At 44.2% G+C, this 27,158-nt stretch overlaps 2 protein-coding genes across 6 annotated transcripts; one reads left to right on the forward strand and one right to left on the reverse strand.

Moving 5' to 3' along the window:
* Positions 1-399: 399 nt before the first annotated feature.
* On the forward strand, positions 400-6,492 carry LOC129838876 (methionine aminopeptidase 2-like). The gene is made up of 11 exons (XM_055906113.1): positions 400-688; positions 1,755-1,856; positions 2,168-2,230; positions 2,558-2,660; positions 3,605-3,766; positions 3,926-4,107; positions 4,239-4,333; positions 4,437-4,533; positions 4,665-4,768; positions 5,122-5,237; positions 5,309-6,492. Exons 1-11 carry the CDS (start codon positions 400-402, stop codon positions 5,559-5,561), a joined length of 1,566 nt encoding a protein of 521 aa, XP_055762088.1. The 3' UTR covers positions 5,562-6,492.
* On the reverse strand, positions 6,485-27,014 carry LOC129838874 (ubiquitin carboxyl-terminal hydrolase 44-like). Of its 5 annotated transcripts, XM_055906112.1 has the most exons (7): positions 26,912-27,012; positions 25,883-25,938; positions 23,530-25,266; positions 11,552-11,750; positions 9,241-9,349; positions 8,820-9,061; positions 6,485-8,681 (listed from the first exon to the last, which is right to left on the reverse strand). In XM_055906112.1, exons 3-7 carry the CDS (start codon positions 25,129-25,131, stop codon positions 8,512-8,514), a joined length of 2,322 nt encoding a protein of 773 aa, XP_055762087.1. In that variant the 5' UTR covers positions 25,132-25,266; positions 25,883-25,938; positions 26,912-27,012; the 3' UTR covers positions 6,485-8,511. The 5 variants fall into 5 exon arrangements, with proteins under 5 accessions (XP_055762087.1, XP_055762085.1, XP_055762084.1 ...); XM_055906110.1 differs by lacking the exon at positions 25,883-25,938 and having other exon boundaries at positions 26,912-27,014; XM_055906109.1 differs by having other exon boundaries at positions 23,530-25,938.
* Positions 27,015-27,158: the final 144 nt, after the last annotated feature.

Here is a 27,158-nt window from a genome sequence, read left to right on the forward strand (position 1 = left end):
CTTCCTCACCTGGCTTTCCCAGTTCTCCCAGATCAGGGAAGGAGCCTAGGGCAGAGAGCATGGAGTCGGGCTATTCTTGAGAGAATTTGGAAGCTGGTTGCAATAGAGTTCTTGTTGTGTGGTGACTGACGATTATTAAATTGCTCCTGCTGCTGGAATAAGTGTATGGAAATATATGGGCCCTTCTCCAAATCCTTTGTTACCTAGTATTAATACATGCTGCCATCTAGCGGCCAATATTTTTCTCATTCGTAATAATACAAAGTAAAGGTTATTAAGATGTATAGTACAACATACATTCACATATTTTTCTAACACATTAACCAGGTTTGTTGAATCGGGGCTGTTCACTGTGTATGATATTTTGTCTCTGGGGATACATATTTTAGGATAATTGTGATGGTGATCCATGAATTAATTTCTACAGCAACTTTGCATTCAGCAAGCACAGCACGAGTTCAGCTGATTCGGCAAGTTTCTCACTCACCGTACCCACAAACCACCGCGCTTCCTTTTCCACTAACGCCTGCAATCATGGCGGATGTGGTGCAGGAGAAGGTAACCGAGCAGAAGCTCGAAGAAGAGACGGTCCTGAACGGAGATGCAGAAGAGAAAGAGGAGGTAGACCCTTCCGAGGAGACAGCCAAGAAGAAGAAGAAAAAGAAGAAGAAGAAGTCGGCAGGCCCCGGTAAGAGTTACAGACATGCCAGTTACCGCTGAGCCGCACGGATGAGTGTGCCTTGTGAATCGTGCGCCAGGCCTTATGAAACACGCCTCGTTCTCATAACACACCCGTAGCTCGATAGCTAAGCATGGGGCGATAACGTTACTTCTGTCAATCTGACCACAATGCCGAAATGTCAGTAAACAGACGGAAATAGTCATACAAGCAAACCTAGTAGTTAGCTGGCTAGATATATTGCTAGCTTAGCCGCAGTTCGTAGTCCTTTGCTGGCATGTTCCACAAGTCGCTAGCAAGTTCAAAGCCAAGTTCTGATATTTCATGTGTGGTGGAATGCTGTTATGTTAACGTTGACTTTCTTACATAACGTAAACGCCAGAATACCGTTTGATTCCATAGACTTCGATGATCGAGGTTGTAACTATCACAGACTATGATCTGTTTCATAATAACGTATATATTTAACACTTAACTAGTTACGCATGATTGACCACAATGATTGTCCCGCTGCCTGCTAGCTAGCTATGAAATGTCAAGATACTTTTTGATTCAGACAGCATGCTCACTGAACTCTGCAAACTTACTGCTGACATAACGTTATCCTCAGCATGTGCTATTTCGAGCAACCCATCTTCTCGTAACAAACTCAACTAACTACAGCTCGTATGCATTTTTCTAATGGATGTCAGACAGTTGCCCTTTAAATTGACATACACAACATTTAGCTTGTAATTTGTGTTTACATCAGTAAAGCAGGCTTAGCTGTGTGGGCTGGCCCCCAAGGTTATACACAGATGTTAATACTCTCGCCTCTCCTGCCAAGTCCCTGACCTCGGGGATACACTTTGCGGAATGGGATCATTGTCCACAGTCCAAAAGATCACTTCCCTGCTGGACAGTACCTTCCCTTGCACGCACATAACACATCTCTCATCCTCCCCTCCCCCGGGTCTCCTGGATGTGCTCTGTTGTGATGGAGCTGTGGTCGCCACGGCCGCCATGTCGCGGTTAGTAAGATGTATAGGATGAGCTCACCCATGTGTATCTGTCTCTGTGCAATTTATGACTGCAGCAGCCGGCACCGAGGCTGAGGGCAATGGAGTGGCTGACGTGACACAACAGCTGGAGAAGCAGGCTCTGGAGGACAAAGAGAAAGAAGACGACGGGGAGGATGGTAAGAGACCATAACAGTACTCTACCATAGCCTAATACTAGGCAGACCCAAAACCACATGGGCCGAGCTCCAACCATGGCTCATCACACCCTGCTGTGGAGCATCTGATCTGGGTTCAGTCCTGTTGTTGTGACCCAAATCCTAACCACCCTTAACCATCCACATGTCTGGCCCATAAGGACAGCGTAGAGATGACCTCACACATAACTACATACACATCTACCAATACATGGCTTGCTAGGAGCTGATAAACTCTGGTGTGACATTTGAATATGACTAAATGACTTCAAATTCCTCCCTTTTTCTCTCAGATGGAGACGAGGGGGAGAACTCGGCAGGCAAAAAGAAGAAGAAGAAGAAAAAGAAGAAAGGACGTGAGTTGATCTTATGTCATTTGACACTTGAGAGTTATGGCTTTCACTTTGTCTGGTCATGTATAGGGTGCAATGGGAGAGTAGACTATGATCTAGTGATGGATATGACTGGCTGGCTCTCTGCCGTACTGCTGCACTCTGGAGCATAACCATAACCCTGCAGCCTTCTGAGTGCCTCCCCCTCAGGTCCTCAGGCTAATGGGCACGTTTGGCTTTTCCCTGAATATTGCTTTGTCACCTCTGGAATTCCAACTCAAACCTTCTAGATAGTTTATTAACTAGTAATGAGCGGTTATGTGACTGTTTGTTTCTTCCGGTCTTTCACAGCCAAAGTTCAGACTGACCCCCCGTCTGTGCCCATCTGTGACTTGTATCCAAGTGGCGTTTTCCCTATCGGTCAGGAATGCGAATACCCCCCATTACAGGATGGGTAAGATTCATACACACAATCTCACAAAACACCTACTCTTGGCTTGGTGTGTAGTTTGTTCCTGGTTACTGTGGAAGCGGGGCCCAGCCTCTTATTTCCCCAGCACTGTGTTATACTAGTGGCAGCTCCTCTGATCATTATGCTATACCTGTCCAACCTTCAACACAAACTGGGGAGGGAGGTTTGAGTTTGTTCTAAAATAAACCGTGCTGCCTGGCATACATGCATAAGTCGGTGTGGTTATCAAACAGAAGTGAAAGGGTGATTCTTCACCTTGGATCTCTTCACTGATGTGAAACTCATTGACATAAAGGGCTCTTAAAGATGTGCTATGCAGAAATCACTCCGCCATTTCCTGGTTGCTAAAATTCGAATAGTTTGCGACAAAACAAACAAGCAAGTATAGTGTAGAGAATCATTGTACAATCTTAACTGCTGTAAAATATATTTTCATACCCCAAAATATTGTCATTTCAGCTGTTTGAAACTGGTTTACAAAACTGAAAGTAAAAACGAAACTTAACAGGAAGCATAGAAACATCGCACATAGAACAGACCAACCGCTTCTTAGTCTTGCGTTCAATGAGAATGACAGATCTATAACACACTTTTCTATGTGAATTTGGTCAGGTCGCTGAAAAAGTTACATATTGCAGCTCTAACAACACCCAAAACACTGTTGTCGTCCTCAGCATAACTTGTTTGGTTTATCTTCTAGCCATGCTTGCATTGATTCCCCATCAGTCACGGTGCTGGGTGGGGGAGTAAGATGTATGCGTGGGCACTAACCTTGTTGTTGATCCTCCAGGTAGTTGTGCAATGACAAAATGTTTGTGTTTGCTAACTTCATTGCTGATACCCCTTGTGAATTTCTCACACAGTGATGGGAACAACAGTGTGTGTTTGCTGACCGCTAACCTTGTTGCTGATTCCCCTTGGTGCAGGCGTACCGCGGCGTGGAGGACCACCAATGAAGAGAAGCGAGTTCTGGACAAGGCCAACGAGGAAATGTGGAGCGACTTCAGACAGGCTGCTGAGGCCCATAGACAGGTCCGCCAGCACGTCCGCAGCTTCATCAAACCTGGCATGACCATGATCGACATCTGGTGAGCCTTCATCATCACAGCTGAGATGTTGCTTCCTATTCTTTCTATATGTCAGTCTTTTGCATACGTCCGTTCTTGCGCTTTCATCCCTTCATTATCAATTTATCCCATCTCTTTCTGTATAACAAATTTCTCTGTGCGTGTGTCTCTGTGTTTAAGTGAGCGGTTGGAGAACTGTTCTAGGAAGTTGATCAAGGAGAATGGTCTGAATGCAGGCCTGGCCTTCCCCACCGGCTGCTCTCTGAACAACTGTGCGGCTCACTACACCCCTAACGCTGGAGACCCCACCGTACTGCAGTACGACGACGTCTGCAAGATCGACTTCGGAACACACATCAACGGTACACCCCTGCCACCGTACACACACACGGTTCAGCTGACACACACATCAAAACATACTTGGCACATAAACACACACAACTAACCACTCAGACCATGTAGGATGCTGTGCTCACTCCCACTGTGTTTTCAGGTCGGATCATTGACTGTGCCTTCACCGTCACGTTCAACCCAAAGTATGACAAACTGCTGGAGGCAGTGAGAGACGCCACCAATACTGGAATCAAGGTCCGACATCCATTCACACGCCATCCATTCCTGAGGTCGCTTGATATAATTTGAAGTAAGTGTAGTTCAAATGTTCAGTCTCATCTCAATCATGCTTCATCAGTGTGCTGGAATCGACGTGCGTCTGTGTGACGTTGGAGAGAGAATTCAGGAAGTGATGGAGTCGTACGAGGTGGAGATTGACGGCAAAACATACCAAGGTACTGAGCTACTGAATATATATATATATATATATATATATATATATATATACACACACACACACAGTGAATTTGTTGTAATTTATGACCGAATATAATTCCTCACAAATGTTAATTTGGATAATTTCCAGTGAAGCCAATCAGAAACCTGAACGGCCACTCAATTGGCCAGTACAGGATACATGCAGGCAAGACTGTCCCCATTGTCAAAGGAGGAGAAGCTACCAGGATGGAGGTGTGTATCTGTCTTACTGAGCGTTTGAGGCGAGGTTAGAAAGAGCTGCTGAGTTAATGGTGTGCTGTGGGAGGGTGACTGGGTAATGATGCTGAGTTAATGGTGTGCTGTGGGAGGGTGACTGGGTAATGATGCTGAGTTAATGGTGTGCTGTGGGAGGGTGACCGAGTAATGATGTGCTTAGGAACCGTGCCAGATCCAATTAGCCAGTAACACAATACCTGCATGCCATCGATGATAAAGGAGTTTCTATAACAGGATTGCCTGCCCCCATGTATTTGGTTGACTGCAGCAGTGTCCTCCTACCCCAATAAGTGCATTTTTCTGACTGATTCCCTCTTTTGCACCACCAGGAGGGAGAGGTGTACGCCATCGAGACATTTGGCAGCACAGGGAAGGGCGTGGTCCATGATGACATGGAGTGTTCTCATTACATGAAAAACTTTGATGTGGGACACGTCCCAATCAGGTAAGTTGGTTGCCTGTGTGAACACTGGACTGTGTATTCCACCCTCTATCTCTACCCCTCTCTCTCCCCAGACTCCCCCGGGCGAAGCACCTGTTGAACGTGATCAACGAGAACTTTGGCACGCTGGCGTTCTGCCGGCGCTGGCTGGACCGGCTGGGGGAGAGCAAGTACCTGATGGCCCTGAAGAACCTGTGCGACCTGGGCATCGTGGACCCCTACCCCCCGCTCTGCGACACCAAGGGCTCCTACACCGCCCAGTTCGAGCACACCATCCTGCTCAGGCCCACCTGCAAGGAGGTGGTGAGCCGAGGGGACGACTATTGAATACTGAACCCAACCTCTTTCAAACAGCACCACAACCCCTCCACCCCAATACAGAGAATACACACTGAACCATCTGCCTGCACTTCAACAGAAAAACAGCATCTAAATACAGAACCTTCCTTTGGTCTCTTCCCATTTCTCCCACATTGGCAGAGAGCAGCCAGTAAGGGCTATGAAAGATGCTACTGTAAGGTACCTCACAATGCATTTTACCGCTACTTAAGAGTAAGCATGGGACTAGCTTATGTAGCAGCGGCTGAATCTTTCTTTCCCTCTTATTTTGGTGACATTGAACCACAAAGCTTAGTCGTCATTTTCCCCCTTGCTAGAAGGATCTGTGGACACAGTGGTGTCTCTGCAATCTTCTTAAGCCGGAACTGCTATAGAATCTCAAACTGTTACAGTTCTACTGCTTAGAACACCCAGTATTTAGACCCAGTAAGAATGTGAAGAAACAAACCTTTCCTTACCAAAATAAAGTACCCTCTCCCTCGAAGTATGCATAGGGAAGGGGGTGTTTCCTAATCATGTGACCTGATCAGGAAAAACTCCTGGCCCTTACTGCTATACAGTTCCTGGTTCAGACTGCGGTCTTTCAGCCTGACCCTACAGTGTTCTGGTCATTGGGTCCTGACTGTTACTAGTCAGAACCCTGAAATTGTACAACTCCCTTTCGAGTTCCGGGTGGGAACGATGACGACTAGACAACCATGCATCTACAGCTGTATGTTTGGCTTCATGATACAGGGAGGGGACTGCACTCATCTAAGAAACAAATACTGGAGAAGCGATTTGTAAAATATCTTTGAAATGGCTGCTGCCACTATGTACTCAAATGTAGTGCTTCATTTTGAATTCCCTGGAAATGTTTTTGTAAGAAGAAAACTATTGAAATAAAAAAAATTGTCTCTGTATTCCTTCACTGGGAAGATATCCTTGATTGTCTATATTTATTTTGTTTAACTAGGCAGGTCAGTTAAGAACAAATTCTTATTTACAATGACGGCCTACACCGGACAATGCTGGGCCAATTGTGCGCCGCCCAATCACGGCTGGTTGTGATACAGGCTGTAGTGACGCCTCTAGCACTGAGATGCAGTGTCTTACGCCACTCGGGAGCCCACTGTTCCTACACAACCTTGCAGGCGTCCAGTAGATTCTATCAGAGGAAAAGGCAAAGCAAGAGATTTCACCCTCACCAAAATCTGTCCAAAGCATTTCTATGGGCAACGACTGCCATTGTTAGGGGGGGAGACATGAGCGTCTCGTCATGATATACAAATCTTGAGTCTAGTAGGCAGCCATTATGTATGCCCTATTTAGTCAAGTGAAAGGGGATTGTGTGAGGGCTACAGCATGGTAGGAACCTTAACTGAATTAAGTGGTGCAGATTTTTAAAAAAGTACACAAGAAATTAGTGTTTTCTTAGAAAAATTAAAATATATTCTCATGAGGTAATTCTCTAAAAATTGAGGTAAGAATTTGCATAGTATCACTTCCATAAATGTGTACACACCCGAGGCAGTATGAGCACAATGCCAACAAACATATCGGGTGGAAATGTGCTTTGAATTCTCCCCAAAAGGTGAATCTAGAGATGAACAGCATTTAGGTTGAGAGCAGTTAAGCTAGTACCAGCATGGAGATCTCTCACAAACACACAGCAAGGATCTACTTGCATCAGTCTGGCTATTTTATACTTACATTATACAGAGCCAACTATATTGTGTGAACACATATGCTGGTATACACACAGGAGAGACGGGTCAGACCTGCTGGTGATTCCAAACAACTAGAGGGGGAAGGAATCAATTACAAAACTATAAAAATCGAACAGTCAGTGGCCCTGTTTTGTTTTTTTTAACAACTTTTGTGAAACATCCTCGATGTTCAAGTATACAAAAATACATTCAATATTCTAAATGCTGGCCTGGGTAGGACTGCATTTCACAGTCTCTGCTACAAATAACTGATACCGAATACACTTCTGGCAAAGGAACTACAAAAATAGATATGTTCTGATAACGAAGGGCACTTTTCTATGACAATTATGACTGTGGCAGCCGCAAATGCTGTAGGGATGCCAACCAAAAGTTAGGCGGCAACAGGCCTAAAAACTCCAGCACCACATTCTGGACAGAGGGCAGTATTCAGCTAAAAACAAACATCCCTTTGGAAACTGGTTATAAAATAGATTTTCCAAAACCAGTCAAAGAATATATCTTGCAAATGTTCTGTAATTGTTTTTGGAGAAGCTGAGATACTTTTGAAACGTTTCCCTCGTGCTTTGGCGTGAGGTCAGTAGTCAATTATGAACCATTTCCTGACCGACCGGACTTACTACAGAAAGCGATACCAAAGATGGTGGATAAATTAAGATGAACCAGAAGATAGGAGCGAGGGAGGTGTCTCGCTTTCCCTTACGTCTCTGGTGAAACTAAAGGGGTTAAACTCTAAAAAAAACTATTTATGGAGGGAATTATCTGTTTCAGTCTACATTCCAGTTGAGAATTTGACTGACTGACATCCCTTAGTCAACTGTCTAAAGTGGCTGTGAGAAACATTTTAGATGATTCAAATCGTTTGAGAAAAATAAAAACAGCACAGAAGAGCAGAAGGTTGACACCTGAATAAATCTGAACTAGATTACACAGTCACACCTGGCCAAAGTCTGTCTCTACTCCTGTAAAGGCGTGACTATAATACAACGCACAACTTGGCTGATACTCTTGATAAAATAAACCTGTACACTATCAAACACGTTTTCCTTTTCTTTTAAAACAACATGTACAAGAAATTCACAAAGACAAAAATAAATGTCTTTTGTGTCTTTTAGAAAAATAAATGATAAAATTATCATTCCTCCCCCCAGAGGAGATAAAATGAACACAAAGAAAGAGCGTGAGAGAGGGGGGGTTGAGATGTTTTGGTGGTGGTGGTAATGCTGATGTCATGTCACTGGACTGCTGAGGTACAAAGGAGGAGGGTATGGGGCGGGGCTCAGTGGGTCCTGGTCCTGAGTGAAGCGCTGCGTGTAGAAGAGTATGTAGGCCTGGGCACCACATACCTCCTCCACAGAACACACGTTCAGCTTAGAGTCATTACAGTGTACCCAGAACCCTGACAGAGGGAGAAGAGAGAAAGGGTATTAGATGTAGGTCAATTCCAAGAAAATGTATCAAGAGAAGGTTGTGTGTGTCACCTTTGTATTTGTAATCTTTTACATAAAAATGTATTTTGTGAGTGAGATGTTCTTACTTCCTTCTTTGTTGTAGCAGTAGGCAGTGTAGTGGCCAGAGCCGAAGCCCTTCCCATGATGCATCACCACAGCGGACAGTTCATACAGGAAGTGTTTGGGGCTCAGGGAGCCGGCAGGGGCGGGACTGGAGCATGGCGAGCCCTTGGGGGAGGGGTCTCTGCAGCAGTATGGCTCCATGTTGAGGAGCTGGTCAAAGCTGACGTGGACCCCGATCTTCTCCCTGTGGTTTCTCCCAGACCACCTGACAACCAATCACAAGCACATCAACAGACCAAATCACCAAATAAGACAGCTAGGGTGTTTCAAATGCATGGTTGTGTTATGGTTCTTGAGCAGTTGCTATGTGCTCAATGGTTACCTGCAGTGTTTGAGGTGCATGGGTGTGTTATAGTCATCGTGTGGTCATAATGCGGTCAGTACCTGAAGCGTTTGAGGTGCAGGCGCAGGACCTGAGGCAGTTTGTGAACCATCAGCTGTTTCTGAGCTTCAGTCAGGATGACAGGCTTGGAGGAGAACCTCCGCCGCTTACCTAGAGACAAGAGTGAGCATTAACCCACACTAACTCAACTTGCACACTAGAGGGACACCTCAGACAGTGCCAGAGTAGTGAGGAGTTGAGCGTGTGGAAATCCCGCTCATCGCTCATGAAGCAGTGCTTACCTCCTTGAAAGAGAATATGCCAGGCCTATTGAGCCAAAACCAATGATGGCCTATTGTATAGATAATAGAACAAAAATGAACTAAACATTTAACCCAGAGTCTTTGCCCTGTCTAAGTGAGTGAGGTTCGGGTGGTTTAACTACAGTAACCCCGGGCATCACAGGATCATTTAGCTATTTGATTTGGAATTTTAAGACCCGTTGGACTATAACAAAAATATATTATAATTTGATACATTTTGGGGGGGGACCTTCATTCTATTAGCCCATACAAACGCATTGAATAACATTCACTACATGGAACAGATAGTTCCCAAATATATATAAAAATGTAATTTGTTCTGAAGTATCTGTCCTATATCTGAGATATAAGATCAGGAAACATTTGATATTATTACGGTATATATATATATATATATATATTTTTTTTTACATGTATTTAACCCCTTATTTTTGTCTCTAAATACTGTCTAAGCCGGGGTGGGGGGTTCTACTAAGCTATATGGAATTGTTTTAAGTGTCATACCAAGGATCCTTTTGCTACTTGATTTAGAATTTTAAGACCCCTTGAAGTATCAACACAATTTATACATCTTTTTAATGAAAAACATGTTTTGGCCTTACTGCTATTAGCCCATACAAACGCAATGAATAACAGATTCACTACATGGAACAAATATTCACTACATGGAACAAATAGTCCCCCCCAAAAAAAAATCTAAAGGAAGTTTGTTTTTAAATGTCTGTCCTATATCTGAGAGATATAAGAAAGATCAGCAAACATTCTTTTTTTTTTTTTTTTTTTTTCTTTTTTTTTTTTACATGTATTTATTAACACCTTATTTTTGGCACTAAATGGTCTCCATATATACTTCCACTCATTTTTTCATCTGGTACCGGGGGACCTTTAGACGAGTCGTGAGGCCTGTGGGCTTCCTAGAGCAAAACAACCAACCTAGTCGTGAGAGTCTCACCTTCGCACAGAAGGGTCATATTAGTGTGTAGCCCAAACTGTTTGGATGCTACAGACAGAAGTTGGCAGATCGGCTGTACCGACTTCAGACGAGTCCCAAGCAGTTTGTGGGGGTCATAGAGCAAAACTGAGAACAACATCATGTACGTGAGAGAGGTCATCTGTCCATAGAGGGGTCGTAATAGTTTGAGCGCCAAACCGTTCACACGCTACAGACGATTTTGTGTGAAGACCAATTTTCGGGATATCTCATGGTGAGAAACACCGCTCTTAGCTCTGTCACCTTTCACCACAGATGCGGAAATGCGACATAGGCAGATGCAGTGGATGGAGACGCATCCAATGCCACGAAAAATATCTAGCTTAAAAAGATTTTTATGGGAACTTTTGTATTATACTAATAAGATTTCCACAGGGCGCGGATATCGACCTTAAGGGGTTTAAGAGATCAATTTTTTTGTTTATAAACACTTTGCTACAATGACACACTTAGCTAGCTACCAAACTCATTCCTTTCTGTTAGCGTGTGCACGTACTAAGTACACCATCATGCTTTCGGGATACCCGTCTTCAGATTCCCCAGTGATTCTTTAGTTGTGGACACTACATCACTGCACTCCCTCTCTTGCTCCTCATCTTTGTAAGGCACCTTGATTTTTCACCTGTGTGTTTTATCAGTTCCTTTCTGAAAATATGTAGCATACTAGATAACAGTAACTAAAGCAAGGGGATAATGCCACACACAAGTAGACTACAAATGCATGCTGGTCCGGGCATGCCCTGAGCTTGTGAAGTGAGCGCTACTGGAGCGAAATTGGAGTGTGCGAGAAGGCCGACGCTCCAGCCTTTGGGAAACCTGCTCAAGTCAAATTTAGCATGTTCCGCTCCAGCTCCGGCCACATGCTCTGGACAGGGCTATGTGAATACTCACTCAGTCTAACTATAGCACTGAATGGTAGTTTGACATGCAGACAGAAAAATTGAGAAAACTAACTGCTTTGGCAAAATTATTGTACCTCTAACAAACATACCATTGAATGAATGCGTGTTTGTGTGTGCTCACTGTGTACGTTTGTGTATGTGTGCCTCTGTCACTCACTGTTGCACTGGTCGCAGGCGTAGATGTTGCCCTCCAGGGCTTCGGTCTCCGTGAACTTGGCCAGCATCTCCGTCAGCTGGCACGAGACCTGCGCTGCGCTCTCCCGGCTGTTGCTGTGGTAACGCTCGGGGAACTCCAGCGATAGGTCCCAGAAAGGTTCCACCGTGTTGGAGCGGTGGTCACATGCTAGACACGTCACCTGATGGAGGGGGAAGAGAAGAGAGAGAAAGAGGTGGGGCAGAGAGGGAGAAAGAGAGAGTTGGGGGGGTGAAAGAGTGAGAGGGAGAAATTGAGGATGAAAGAGAGTTGTGTGAAGGCAAGCCAAGGGCAGCTGAGCTAACTAACACAGTAGCACACACAGGAACTGGATTGTCTGAGATACACAGCTTTAGAAACACTGCCCCCCCACTCACACACACACCCTTGTTAGGAAAGAGCAGGTGTGGATGTATGCTCAGAGAACTCAAGACACTCCTCTCTTTCACACACCGAAGCAGAAAGTACACACGTTCAGTCACACTCACGCACTCTCTTACGGATAAATCGATTTGAATTCAATCACTTTTAGAGAGCATCCCTTTTGATTTAAACAAACCTTTCCATACATGTTTGGCCATGGAAGAAGTGGTCTGAAATTGATTTTTGGACCTGAAAACATTCAGGAGATAAAAGGTGTTCAAAGTTTTGCATACCCCACCCTACAGGGTGAGACATCCATGTCTTTATCACTGGGAAAGATAAATGGTTGAGTTTTATATAATTTAAAATGCTTACAAACAGGGTCGTGAAACTATTTTATAATTTCTTTAAAAATATACACTACCATTCAAAAGTTTGGGGTCACGTAGAAATTCCCTTGTTTTTGAAAGAAAAGCACATATTTTGTCCATTAAAATAACCTCAAATTGATCAGAAATACAGTTGATCAGAAATACAGTGTACAGTGTAGAAATACAATGTTGTAAATGACCTTGAAGGCCAGCATCCCCGATTCGCCTCTTCACTGTTGACGTTGAGACTGGTGTTGTGTGGGTACTATTTAATGAAGCTGCCAGTTGACTTGTGAGGCATCTATTTCTCAAACTAGACATTCTAATGTACTTTTCATCTTGCTCATCTTGCCCACTCCTCTTTCTATTCTGGTTAGAGCCAGTTTGCGCTGTTCTGTGAAGGGAGTAGTACACCTTACTGTACGAGATCTTCAGTTTCTTGTCAATTTCTCACATGGAATAGCCTTCATTTCTCAGAACAAGAACAGACTGACGAGTTTCAGAAGAAAGTCTTTGTTTCTGGCCATTTTGAGCCTGTAATCGAACCCACAAATGCTGATGCTCCAGATACTCAACTAGTCTAAAGAAGAACAGTTGTATTGCTTCTTTAATCAGAACAACAGTTTTCAGCTGTGCTAACATAATTGCAAACAGGTTTGCTAATGATCAATTAGCATTTTAAAATGATAAACTTGGATTAGCTAACACAACGTGCTATTGGAACACAGGAGTGATGGTTGCTGATAATGGGCCTCTGTATGCCTATGTAGATATTACATTAATAACTTTTTATGGCTGCATCCCTTGTTCTCAATTTCCACCTGAAGAAATACACTAATCTAACTGCCTGTAGCTCAGCCCGAGGCAAGGATATGCATATTCTTGGTATCATTTGAATGGAAACATTCTGAAGTTTGTGGAAATGTTCATTGAATGTAGGAGAATATAACACAGTAGATCTGGTGGAATAAAAGAGAAAGAGCATACATTTATTGTTGTAGCATCATCTTTCACATGTACTAGAAAACCCACACAGTCACATAGGATGCTGGAGATAATTCTGATGGATAACACAAGAGGTCAACTGTAGGTGTGCAAAGTTTCAGACTGATAACTTCAGGAATGGGCGAGCTACATGACATTTAGCATGAAGTCACCCAGGTGTCCCACACAAGTTGCCCAAATGTACCCAAGTGGCCGAATTGGTGAAATTACCTATAACTATATACAACAGTGCAAATAACTATATACAACATATCAAAAAGCAATTCTAACACACAAAAAATATATTAGAATAAATAAATAAAAAACGGGGGTAGACCCTTGGGAAGTCCTCTACACAATATTTTGCTGCCTGTGCCATGTCCCATAGCAGTCTCTTTCTGATGTAAAGCGGAGGCAAACTGAACAAGTGGTGCAGGTGATGGGGGACTTCATGCGACACAGAACACAACGACGCCTCCATGCTTTGCCCTTTTGGCCCTGAGGCACAGTCATGCCTGCAGTAATGAACTGTGGCATATGAACACATATGTGTGTGTTTGCTGTTCTACTCCATTCCATTTGAATAACATTTTTAAAATATATATATATATCTGACATACACATACACAAACAACACACACAGGTTATGGGTCGTACACATCCATACACACTATAGCCAATGTGTACTTTACACATTTCATTGCAAAAAAAATTTAAATATATATTTTTGCTAAAATATATATATATATTTATATTTCATAAAACGGCATTAGCACTTACCAGTCCAGAAGTACGTCCTGTCCTTGCAGAAACAGCTCCTCAATGTTTGGATCATAAATGTGTTCACTCAAAGATTCCTCAAACAAAAAATCTGTCTCACTTTCCCGATCAATCTCTTCTATAATCTGGTGCAAATCTGTATACATAGACTTGGACTTCGCTTTCCCTGATTTATTCGCCATGATTTATTCGCCAAAAACACTTTCCAAAATACTACTTTCCAAAACACCGCTGTGCGTAACAAGCGTGACTGCAAATAGTCTGTTGGTCAATGGCGAGAATGTTTTCGTTACGCGCGCGTTTACAAACAAGGGATGGTGGTCCAACCCATAACCATCACATACTGGCGTTTACCTCAGCTCATTGGCTATCTACCCAGCTAGATTTCAAGAAGATCAGTGGTCATTGGGCAGAAATACAGTCAATCAACGAAGCTTGGCTAATATTATTGGTGCGCAATGTGCTCGTTGTCTTCAAATCAGTTCACGTCGGTCAATACACCCCGCAAAAAAAACAATAAAGTTTGGCTGTGTTACAAATATCCAGAAGATTGCAATGGAACCAACCATGACTAGATAAACGATTGTTTATTGTGTGTAATTACGTCGAATGCTCCGTAAAAAGTTGATAGAAATGGAAATCACGACACAAACGGTTTACAAAATGTTTCGTTTTAGGCTATAAAAATTGATTTTATCAAAGAAAACGGCACTTCCTTTGATCACTGGGACCCTCAGGAATAGAAATAAGAGCAAGATATCAGAATGTAAGTCATAATTTTACCTTCAGATGTGAATTTGTCAAAACTGTCATGGCGGAAAATGTTTGTTATTGTTGATCGCTCTTCTCAAACAAAAGCATGGCATTTGTTCTCTGTAATAGCTATTTTAAATCGGAAAACGTAGTTTGATTACCAAGATTCTAATCTTTTGAAGGATGTAAGACACTTGCATTTTCAAGAATGTTCAATGTTACGACGTTGTATTTTTAGTTAGTCACTCTGAAATTTCCCAGGATGTTGATCCCTGTACGGGGATCGCAGCCATAAGAGGTTCTTATGGCTGAGGCCGCTATTTTCACATTCGGATGAAAAGCGTGCCCAGAGTAAACTGCCTGCTACTCAGGCCCAGAAGCTAAGATATGCATATTATTAGTAGATTTGGATAGAAAACACTCTGAAGTTTCTAAAACTGTTTGAATGTTGTCTGTGAGTATAACATAATTCATATGGCAGGCAAAAACCTGAGAAAAAATCCAACAAGGAAGTGGGAAATCTGAGGTTTGTAGGTTTTCAAGTCTTTGCCTATCCATGATAGTGTAAATTTGGTCCGATTGCACTTCCTAAGGCTTCCACTAGATGTCAACAGTCTAGAACTTTGTTTCAGGCTTCTACTGTGAGGGGGGAGCGAATAAGAGCTGTTTGACTAAGGGGTCTGGCAGAATGCCATGAGCTAAGTCAGGCGCGCGGCCGTGAGAGTGAGCTCTGTTCCTTTTCATTTCTAAAGACAAAGGAATTGTCCGGTTGAAACATTATTGAAGATTTATGATAAAAACATCCTAAAGATTGATTCTATACATCGTTTGACATGTTTCTACGAACTGTAATGGAACTGTTTGACTTTGTCTGGACCAAAGGAGGTATTTAGACATAAAGATGAACTTTATCGAACAAAACGAACATTAATTGTGGAACTGGGATTCCTGGGAGTGCATTCCGATGAAGATCAAAGGTAAGTGAATATTTATAATGCTATTTCTGACTTTTGTTGGCTCCACAACATGGCGGGTATCTGTATGGCTTGTTTTGGTGCCTGAGCGCTGTAAGATTATTGCATGGTGTGCTTCTGCCATAAAGCTTTTTTGAAATCGGACACAGCGGTTGCTACCTAGCAGACCGGGTATGGTAACTGTTGGTGGTGAAGGAGACCAGACTACAGAGGTAAAGAGAAAGTTTACCCAAAAGGGCTTTGTAGATGAACACATACAACTGTATCTTTCTGCGCATATAAAGTGAGGTCCAACCTACCATGTGGTACAATGTGCAATGGTGGGTGAGTGACTTGGCATTTGTAATAAAGCGCAAGGATGTATGATAAACAGAGTCCAGTCTCGGTAAGACAGATGAGGTTGCATGCATTTACAACAAGTCATAATAATCAATTACAGAGAGAAAAGTGGCCTGAACAAGCTTCTTTCTAGGCATAAGTGGAAAGCAAGCCCGATTACAAAAATAAAAACCCAATTTCAAGTTAAGCTTTGTCACAAGATTATCCACATAAACTTTAAAGGACAACTTGTCATCTAATCAAATACCTAGGTATTTGTAGGATAACACCTTCTTAATGTATAAGCCACCAGATGTGACAATGCTAACCTTCTCTGAGCGTTCTAGCTCTGGTAAAGGTCATGAATTTAGTTGTTTGTACATGCAAGACCATAAAGGGAGGCCTGCAGTGACTGAAAAGCAGTCTGAAGCGCTTCAACAGCCTGAACCAGAGAAGGAGCACATGAATATATGACTAACATCTGCATATACAGTATATCACAAAAGTGAGTAGACCCCTCACATTTTTGTAAATTTGAGAATATCTTTTCATGTGACAACACTGAATAAATGACACTTTGCTACAATGTAAAGTAGTGAGTGTACAGCTTGTATAACAGTGTAAATTTGCTGTCCCCTCAAAATAACTCAATACACAGCCATTAATGTCTAAACTGCTGGCAACAAAAGTGAGTACACCCCTAAGTGAAAATGTCCAAATTGGGCCAAATTAGCCATTTTCCCTCCCCGGTGTCATGTGACTCGTTAGTGTTACAAGGTCTCAGGTGTGAATGGGGAGCAGGTGTGTTAAATTTGGTGTCATCGCTCTCACACTCCCTCATACTGACTGGTCACTGGAAGTTCAACATGGCACCTCATGGCAAAGAACTCTGAGGATCTCAAAAAAAGATTTGTTGCTCTACATAAAGATGGCCTGGGCTATAAGATTGCCAAGACCCTGAAACTGAGCTGCAGCACGGTGGCCAAGACCATACAGCGGTTTAACTGGACAGGTTCCACTCAGAACAGGCCTCGCCATGGTCGACCAAAGAAGTTGAGTGCACGTGCTCAGCGTCATATCCAGAGGTTGTCTCTGGGAAATAGACGTATGAGTGAAAATTGTTCATGATTATTGTTTGACCATGCTTGTCACTTATGAACATTTTTGAACATCTTGGCATAGTTCTGTTATAATCTCCACCCGGCACAGCCAGAAGAGGACTGGCCACCCCTCATAGCCTGGTTCCTCTCTAGGTTTCTTCCTAGGTTTTGGCCTTTCTAGGGAGTTTTTCCTAGCCACTGTGCTTCTACACCTGCATTCTAGCTGTTTGGGGTTTTAGGCTGGGTTTCTGTACAGCACTTCGAGATATTATCTGATGTACGAAGGGCTATATAAAATAAAATTGATTGATTGATTGATTGATGAGTGCTGCCAGCATTGCTGCAGAGGTTGAAGGGTAGGGGGTCAGCCTGTCAGTGCCCAGACCATACGCCGTACACTGCATCAAATTGGTCTGCATGGTGGTGGGAGTGTCATGGTCTGGGGCTGCATGAGTGCTGCCGGCACTGGGGAGCTACAGTTCATTGAGGGAACCATGAATGCCAACATGTACTGTGACATACTGAAGCAGAGCATGATCCCCTCACTTCGGAGACTGGGCCACAGGGCAGTATTCCAACATGATAACGACCCCAAACACACCTCCAAGACGACTACTGCCTTGCTAAAGAAGCAGAGGGTAAAGTTGATGGACTGGCCAAGCCTCCAGACCTAAACCCTTTTGAGCATCTGTGGGGCATCCTCAAACGGAAGGTGGAGGAGTGCAAGGTCTCTAACATCCACCAGCTCTGTGATGTCGTCATGGAGGAGTGGAAGAGGACTCCAGTGGCAACCTGTGAAGCTCTGGTGAACTCCATGCCCAAGAGGGTTAAGGTAGTGCTGGAAAATGATGGTGGCCATACCACACTTTGGGCCCAATTTGGACATTTTCACTTAGGGGTGTACTCACTTTTGTTGCCAGCGGTTTAGACATTAATGGCTGTGTGTTGTTATTTTGAGGGGACAGCAAATGTACACTGTTATACAAGCTGTACACTCACTACTTTACATTGTAGCAAAGTGTAATTTCTTCAGTGTCACATGAAAAGATATACTCAAATATTTACAAAAATGTGAGCGGTGTACTCACTTTTGTGATATACTGTATATGTAACTTTGCTGGTTGCATCCCATTTCCCAAATCATTAATAAAAATTGATAACAACACAGGAGCTAAAATGGAACCCTGGGGCACAGCTCTACTAATTTCAAGAAAGCTAGACTTGTGATTGTCAGTATATACACATTGTGTTCTGTCAGAAAGATAGTTCCTAAACCAATTTACTGCCCCTTCACTGAGACCAATGTTTCTGAGTCTAGCTAGCAACAATTAATGGTCAACTGAATCAAATGCCTTTGATAAATCCACAAACAGAGCAACACAATGTTGCTTTTTATTAAGTGCATTTATAATGTAATTTACCACTGCCATAGCTGCAGTTGTGGTACTATGCCCCGATCTAAAGCCAGACTGAACCTCGCTTAGTATGTTATTTTCAATTAAGAAGTTTTTTAACTGTGAGTTCACTAGTGATTCATAGACTTTGGCTAGGATAGGGAGTTTGGAGATAGGACGATAGTTATTAGCATCTGAGGCAGGGGTCGGGAACCTTTTTGACTAAGAGAGCCATGAAAGCAAATAATTTGGACATTTATTTCAGTGAGAGCCATATAATATATTTTAAAAGTGAATTCAACGAAATGTCAGTATAATAAGCCTCTGAATTTCTCGAAGTGCCGATTTACATTCAACCGTTTCATCGATGTAATTTTGTCATTGCAAATTAGACACACCGCAGAACCTGCTCTCTCCACAAAGGCGAATTCTTCGGTCCATTCGTCCTGAAATGTACGATACTCGTCATCTTTTTTTCTTTTCACAATCTTCTTCGTCGAAGGGTTAGCTTTGAGCTAATGACCGAGCAGACTGATTCAAAAGGAGGCGTTTACCTGTTTTACCTAGCAACGGCCAACGTAGGCCAGTATCATTTAATTAAAATAATGGACAATTGCTCCTGCAGCCCTGAACAGTACACGAGCAGTGAAAAAAATCGATGGATGGATTAAAACAAGTGAGAATAGGCCTCCCGGGTGGCGCAGTGGTCTAGAGCACTGCATCGCAGTGCTAGCTGCACCACCAGAGTCTCTGGGTTTGCGCCCAGGCTCTGTCGCAGCCGGCCGCGACCGGGAGGTCCGTGGGACGATGCACAATTGGCTTAGCGCCGTCTGGGTTAGGGAGGGTTTGGCCGGTAGGGATATCCTTGTCTCATCGCGCTCCAGCGACTCCTGTGGCGGGCCGGGCGCAGTGCGCGCTAACCGAGGGGGGTGGGTGCACGGTGTTTCCTCCGACACATTGGTGCGGCTGGCTTCCGTGTTGGAGGCGCGCTGTGTTAAGAAGCAGTGCGGCTTGGTTGGGTTGTGCTTTGGAGGACGCATGGCTTTCGACCTTCGTCTCTCCCGAGCCCGTACGGGAGTTGTAGCGATGAGACAAGATAGTAATTACTAGCGATTGGATACCACGAAAATTGGGGCGAAAAGGGGATCAAATATAAAAAATTAAAAAATATATTAAAAAAAAGAGATTTTTTTTTAAATCTGCGAGCCAGATGCAATCATCAAAAGAGCCACAGGTTCCCGACCCCTGATCTGAGGGATCTCCACCCTTCAGTAGTGGGTGGACATAAGCTGATTTCCAAATGCTGGGTATGGAATTGGTCAAGAGACTTAAGTTGAAAATGTGAGCAACAGGTTCAGTAATAATACCATCTGCTAACTTTAAGAGGTGGGGGTCCAGGTTGTCTGGACCTGCAGACTTTTTACTGTCTATAGCCTTTAGTGCTTTGTAGACCTCAGTATAAGAAACAGGCTCCAAGTTAAAATGGTTCACACGAGGGCCTATATCATAGTTGACTGGAACAGAGCTTACATTAGAGGCCTGGGCTCCACCATTATCAAAAACTGAACCAGCAGATATGAAGTGATTGTTAAAAACCCCTACAAAATCAGCTTTATCCTTCACTTCATTAGAATCCATCATTAAATGGTCAGGAAGGCCAGAGGATACATTAGAACATGACACTGATTTGATTAGCTTCCAGAACTTGTTAGGGTTGTTTAGGCTCTCTGTGACAGCATTTAAATAGTAATCTGATTTGGACTTCCCGATCAATCCTGTGCATTTGTTTCTTAGCGCTCTGAAGGAGGTCCAGTCAACAGGAGCATTTGTATGTCTAGCTTGAGCCCAAGAGATGTATATCTTTCTAATTAATTCAGCCAAGTTATCTGAAAACCAGGGATTGTCCCCTCCACCGATTCAACATTTCTTCACTGGGGAATGCTTATCCCAAATCGACACAAATGTCCAGCAGCATACCACCCTGCATACCACTGCCGGCTTGCTTCTGAAGCTAAGCAGGGTTGGTCCTGGTCAGTCCCTGGAAGGGAGACCAGATGCTGCGGGAAGTGGTGTTGGAGGGCCAGTAGGAGGCACTCTTTCCTCTGGTCTAAAAAATATCCCAATGCCCCAGGGCCGTGATTGGGGACACTGCCCTGTGTAGGGTGCCGTCTTTCGGATGGGCCGTTAAACGGGTGTCCTGACTCTCTGAGGTCATTAAAGATCCCATGGCACTTATCGTAAGAGTAGGGGTGTTAACCCCGGTGTCCTGGCTAAATTCCCAATCTGGCCCTCAAACCATCATGGTCACCTAATAATCCCCAGTTTACAATTGGCTCATTCATCCCCCTCCTCTCCCCTGTAACTATTCCCCAGGTCGTTGCTGCAAATGAGAACGTGTTCTCAGTCAACTTACCTGGTAAAATAACAGTAAAATAACGGTAAAATAAAAAAGATATATAAAAATAGTCCCAGGCAGTGTCAACATTGGGAATCAGACTTACTCTGTCAATATTAAATGGTACAGATCATGTAAGAACGCTTGCTCATCAAACTGTCTAAAAATGTCTTTTAAAAATATAACGTTGTTTGGCTTGGGTCATTTTTGTATTTTTAACACAAGCAATTGCACAGTGATCACTGATATCATTACAGAATATCCCAGTTGATGTGTATATGTGAGGGGTATTGATTAGCATAATGTCCAAAAGCGTGGATTTGTTAGGTGCTCTGGGATTCGGTCTTGTAGGCACATTAATTAATTGAGCGAGATTCAGAGTCACACAGTTCTGTAAAAGAGTTCGATACAGATTTAAACATGTCCCAGTTCAAATCTCCTAAAATAATGAATTCAGAGTCATTTAGCTTGTGCAGGACATCAGAAAGAGAGTTAAGTGCGTCTCCCGAAGCCAAGGGCGGTCTGTAGCAGCAGACTACAGTGATGTGGTAGTCCTTATTTACGTTCACTTTAACCGCAAGCAATTCAAAATGTTTGGCTTTGGTAATCGAGAGAATTTCAGAGGTGTTAAACTCAGATATCATTTCAATTCTAACCCTTTTACTCACCCGAGCCTTTCTAAAAAACTGTGTGCCCATCAATAGAAATTGAGTTATTTGACACAGATTTCTTTAGCCAAGTTTCTGATAAAACCATTACGTCTGCATATTCTAAATCATGTCTATTTTTGGAAATAGACCTCTGACATTAACATGCAAGAGGCCAAAACCTGCTCTGTTTTCAAAATCATAGGGAGTCAGTAGAGATTGCAGGGTATCTACCGGCCCAGGGTTTGGTCGCACGTTACCAGAGATCAACAATAAAAGCATAACAATATATCTCAATTGCCCAATGAGTGAGGACTTGGTGGAGCCAGCACCACTGTCAATAAGATGAACTGAGTCTTTCGACACAGGAAAAAAAGTAATACAATAGTTTTTGATTTTGGAAGAATGCCATCAAGTATAGGTCCAGTTGCGTTTGAGAGTGGTACACATGTAATTGCAGAGAGAGACCTAGTTCCTGGTGGTATTGACATGGTCTCGTCGGAGTGTTTGCAAATTGTAGGGCATAAGGCGAAGATTATTCACTCACCCATTGATCATTCAGCCTATTTAATCCAGGATGGCTTTGAGTAAAGAGCAGGCACAGTAACAGATACATAATGTTTTTTAGAGGTCTTTCAGCACAGGTGTGCAACGACCTGTAGACGTAGATTTTCCCACAGCGCATCAGGTTTTCCAATCCGATAACCACTTCTCTGCTCCTAGCCTTCAGTGCGCACCGGCGCTCGAGTAGCAAGCCTGCGCGCAGACAGACGTTCCTGACTCGGCGAGCTCCAACTCCAGAAAGGTATAGAAAAAAATAAAGGCATTCTCAATCCGAAATCTTTGTACAAGTAAATTTTGTAAAAATAGAGACTAAGATCTAAAAATAATAGTTGTTATATACAGCACCCACCTTCACATAAAAAGTATTTGCTTCTGTAAACAGGATCAGGGTCACAGGATCACACAAACGGATAGACTGATTGGCTAACATCTTGGAGAATTGCCGCAAATGGAGGATTCTTTGACGAAAGCAAAGTTTGAAGGACAATTATTATTTCAATTAAAAATCATTATTTTTAACCTTGTCAACATCTTGACTATATTTCCTATTCATTTTGCAACTCATTTCATGTATGTTTTCTTGGAAAACAAAGACATTTCTGTGACCCCAAACTTTTGAACGGTAGAGGTTAAAAAAATGTCAATAACAAAACAAAAATCAAGTAATTATAAAGTAGTTTGACAACGCTTTTTGTAAACTTTAAAATTACATAAATCTCAACCATTTATCTTTTCCATTGATGAAGACATGGATGTCTCTTGGTATGGTATGCAAAAGGGGTCAACTTCGAGCACTTTTATCTCGAGTGTTTTGGCATTCGGGTCCAAAAAGTTAATTTCTGAGCCGTTCTACAATGGGCAAGTATGGAAGGTTTCGTTCAAATCAAAAGGGGTTCTGTCGAAAAGTTTATGAATTGAAAATGGGTTTACCCTTCCATTAACTATTAAAATGACGGAGCTTCAGAATGTGTTGATCTGCCATTGAAATGTCCCCATTTCTTGATTGGAGACAAGCACATTTAGACAGTATCATTTTGGCATATTGTATTTTATATATATTTATTTTATATTACTATCAAGACAAAAATGTGGTAACAGTCACGCACAATGTGCAGTAAAACCTCCCCATCCAAATCCCTCCAGTAAGATCACTACTAATAAATGTAAAGGCCCTTTAATCCCTTTTAAACCATGTCCAGACTGGTGAATTGCAAAAGTGTGTGTGTTTATCAGTATAAAAGTGTGTATCAGTCTGTGTATATCTGTGTTTGGGAGAGTGTGTGCCTCTCTCTCTCTTACCTGGCTGAGGAGCTGACCGTGGAAGATGGTGTTGACTATGCTGAGCACCTGCTTGATGAGATGTCTCTGTCCGGTTGACACACCAGCGTGCGGCGTGCGAGTCCCTGTGCTCTCCAGCTCGTGCTGCACCTTGTCAAGCAGCTCACACAGGAACTCCTGGGCATCCTGCTGGGCGTAGCCCCGGAAGGCTGGGATCAGCTGCCACACCGAGTGCAGCATGGCGAAGGGCGACACCAGCGCCCACTTGCCCGACCACATCACCTGGAAGAGTGTGTGCAGCTCATGGCACAGGGAGATGTGCTTGGAGCTGGGCTCCTTGGGCTGAATCAGCTCCATGCTCCGGGCCCTGGAGGCCCCCCCGCTTAGCCCAGCACCCACCTGGGGGCCTCTCCTCTGGACCAGCGGGGAGGACGACACAGGGCCCCCGGGGCTGGGAACCACCAGCTGGCCGTGAACAGCCGAGGCCAGCAGCTCCAGGGCCTGCGTCAGGTCCAGCCGGAGGAAACACTCCCTGAAGATGTGAAGGTGGCTCAGCACCTGCAGGATGGAGTTCATATAGCACGTGTTGCCTAGGTTACGCAGACCCGTGACACCCGGAGTGACAGTGGGCCGCCGTTTGAGGGGCGAGTCGCCCTGTTTGGAGGGGGCACGGCGGGGGGCCGGGGAGGGGGCAGTCCGGGCTTGGGCAGAGGATGCTCTGGGTTTGCCTTTGGTGGAAGAAGAGGGGGTTGAGTAGCGAGAGGGTTTGGGCGCGGAGGTTTTAGGGGGGCGGCCCATTCTCTTGGAGGTGTGAGTGGCGGGGCTCTGGGTTCTTGGTTGGGGGGCGAGGTGGGTCTGGGGTGTGTAAGTGGTGCGTGTTCGTGTGGGGCAGGGGGTGACAGCAGCGGCGGCAGCAGCTCTCTGGCTGGCTCTCCTCAGGCGATGACTCTTCCTGGGTGGGGCGCTCTCCAACGCTTCCTGTAGCTGCCTCTTCAACGTCTTCCTCCTCTCCCTCAACTCCTTCCTCCTCCTCTCCTCCTCCTCTCTATGCCTCTCCTCCTCCTCTCTCTGCCTCTCCTCCTCCTCTCTCTGCCTCTCCTCCTCCTCCCTCCTCTTCCCCCCTTCCGTTAGGCTGAACCAGGTGTGGAACACTCGACCCATCAGTGCCCGGCGGCGGTGCCAGAGCGCCGTGAACATGCGGTCCTCGTCCCTCAGCTGCAGTTCGCTGGAGCCGCAGGGCTGGGGGGCGTCGGGCGGAGCGCTAGCCGATCTCAAGGTGCGTCCTGAGCGGGTGGTGACCTCGTAGCGCTGGCTCTGGATGGCGCTGAGCGTGGAGCGCAGCAGCTTGAGGTCTCCCGTCGCGTTGTCGTTGAGCACGTAGTCGTCACATAGGTAACAGAAGACATAGAGCTCGTTGACCTCTATGGCCAACGGGTGGCGATGCTGCAGGAAGTGCTGCAGGGCGTGCTCCTCGATGTAGCGGCCGCACGCAACGTGGGCGCAGCCCAGGCAGGCCCACACCGACTCTGTGGTGTTGCAGTCCACGCAATGCCACTTCTGGGGGTTGAGGATGGAGTGGTCTGGGGCCAGCCTGAGCCGCCCCACGTGCTTACACCTGTCCATCGCACACACTTGCTGGGTGGCTCAGTCCGTGTGTGTGTCTGTGGGTAGGCGAGTGTGGATGTGACACGTCCACACTGGGGCTTCAGATCACCATTGCGAGCTCAGAAACTGGGCGGTCCCACGGCATGGCTTTATCTGGGGAGGAAGAGAGAGACAGAGAGAAAGGCAGTTGTACAAAACTCTTTAAACTTCTCTAATCTCCGCTCACTAAAGGCCTTACCCAAATCGTATGAAGAGATCCTTTGTTTTACAAGATGCATGTTAGTGAAAACAATTGTATCAAAACCTTTTTAACCCACAACCCATTCTGGTCTTTATAATAACTTGTGGTCACGCATTTAACCAGTTAGCTCTCTAACATGGGTACTTATTGTCAAAAAAGACAGGACGATATCCTGCATGTTGACTGTGGTGATTAGATGTGGTTTTCTGCCATTACAGATTTCCTTCCTCTAATGTACCCTTTAAAACAGTTTGCATAACCCTGGGGGGTTAGGCACTTCCGTAGCACAGTTTGAAAACTGCTGGGGTTGGGGATTTCTGTTTTAGAGTCTCAGCTCCATCATCATCACCCCCCAATGAGGCCAAAGGGAGACTTAAGCCTGGAAAACAAAGGGGGGCTGAGCTGGGAGGGTAGAGCACCCTTTGTATGTGTACAGGCAGCCTTACAAAGAGAAAGGGGCAAGAGAAGAGATGGATATAGAAAGGGAATGGAGAAAGAGATGGATAGGAAGATCAAAAGGAAACTAACCTTGAGGATCAGAGGATGCCAGTCCCAGCTACTGTTACCCTTCTCCATGAACCAATCTATAGTATATTTAGGAGGAGAAACAGGACAAGACTGACACTGACTACACATGTCCAAGTTCTAAGGGGTGTTTGTTTACCATTCAAGACTCCCTGTGTATGATTTAAATAAGTAACGTTAGCTGTTACCACTGAAGGAGTTTCTGGCTGGCATGCCTTGACTGAGTCTGTCAACATTGTACCCCTTTGACTCCCACTGTTTTTATATAACATTTAATCAATGCAATTGTGGTTTTATAACCATCGACATTCGTGATACATTATTCCGTTTTTTTAATCCACAATAGATCTGGTGGGCAGTTACTAGCAAGGACATTCCTTTGCTTCTGCCTAATTTTACCCAGTCAACACTGACAAATAGCGAGAGATGTGTTTTCAAACCTGCTAACTTAGCTAGCAAGCTTTCCCAAACGTGTTTACCATTTCATTAACTCACCCGACATTGGTAAATTATCCCCGCAAGACAACTTTGAAAACTAACTCTAGCTAACAATGTCACCAAAATACTGGTAACTAACCGCTCCTTCTTCTATCCGTGATGTCACTATCTATCTATAGTTATAACACGACTAACGTTACTGCTGACAAGAACCTACTCGTAAACTTATCGAGGAGGATAGCGAAGGCTCGTGCGCGCGCCTAAGGTGCCCTTGTGCTTTCTTTCTCTGTCTGGCGGCATGTATCTTCTAAATAAACACAAATCGAATATCTAGCGTAAGATAGCTAAACAATCGCTAGTAAAATAATAAAGTATCTAGCTAGTTTGTTGGCTAACGTGGTGAGTAACATAGCTAGCTACATGGCTAGCAGCAACCAAGCTAATATTGTCAAGCCAAGTCTAAATACTTTAGGGGTCAATACGTCAGGGTTTGAATTGTTTATCAAACATGCTAGTTAGTTTTCAGAGGAATGTGTACACTATTACAACTGACACGAATTGTAAAGAAAGGCGAAAATTGAAAAAGTACCATACCTATCCTTCACGGCACTTATTCCTCTGGTACTAAAACGGTCGCCATCTTGTATCTACTCTTGTCGCGTGGTGTTGGCTCGAGCGCGTCCGCGGTAGGGTAGCGTCAAGTGTCGTTGCCTGGCTCAAGGTAGAGGCTCTCCTAACATCAGATCTAAGATCAGATTATTCTACCCCAACTCTAAACGTTATCATTGAGGTGATTATAAAACATCTGACTTTGTATCAGTGGTTAGGGGCAACCTCTAAC

Source organism: Salvelinus fontinalis, chromosome 39 (genome assembly GCF_029448725.1).
Source record: "Salvelinus fontinalis isolate EN_2023a chromosome 39, ASM2944872v1, whole genome shotgun sequence".
Classification (NCBI taxonomy): Eukaryota; Metazoa; Chordata; class Actinopteri; order Salmoniformes; family Salmonidae; genus Salvelinus; species Salvelinus fontinalis.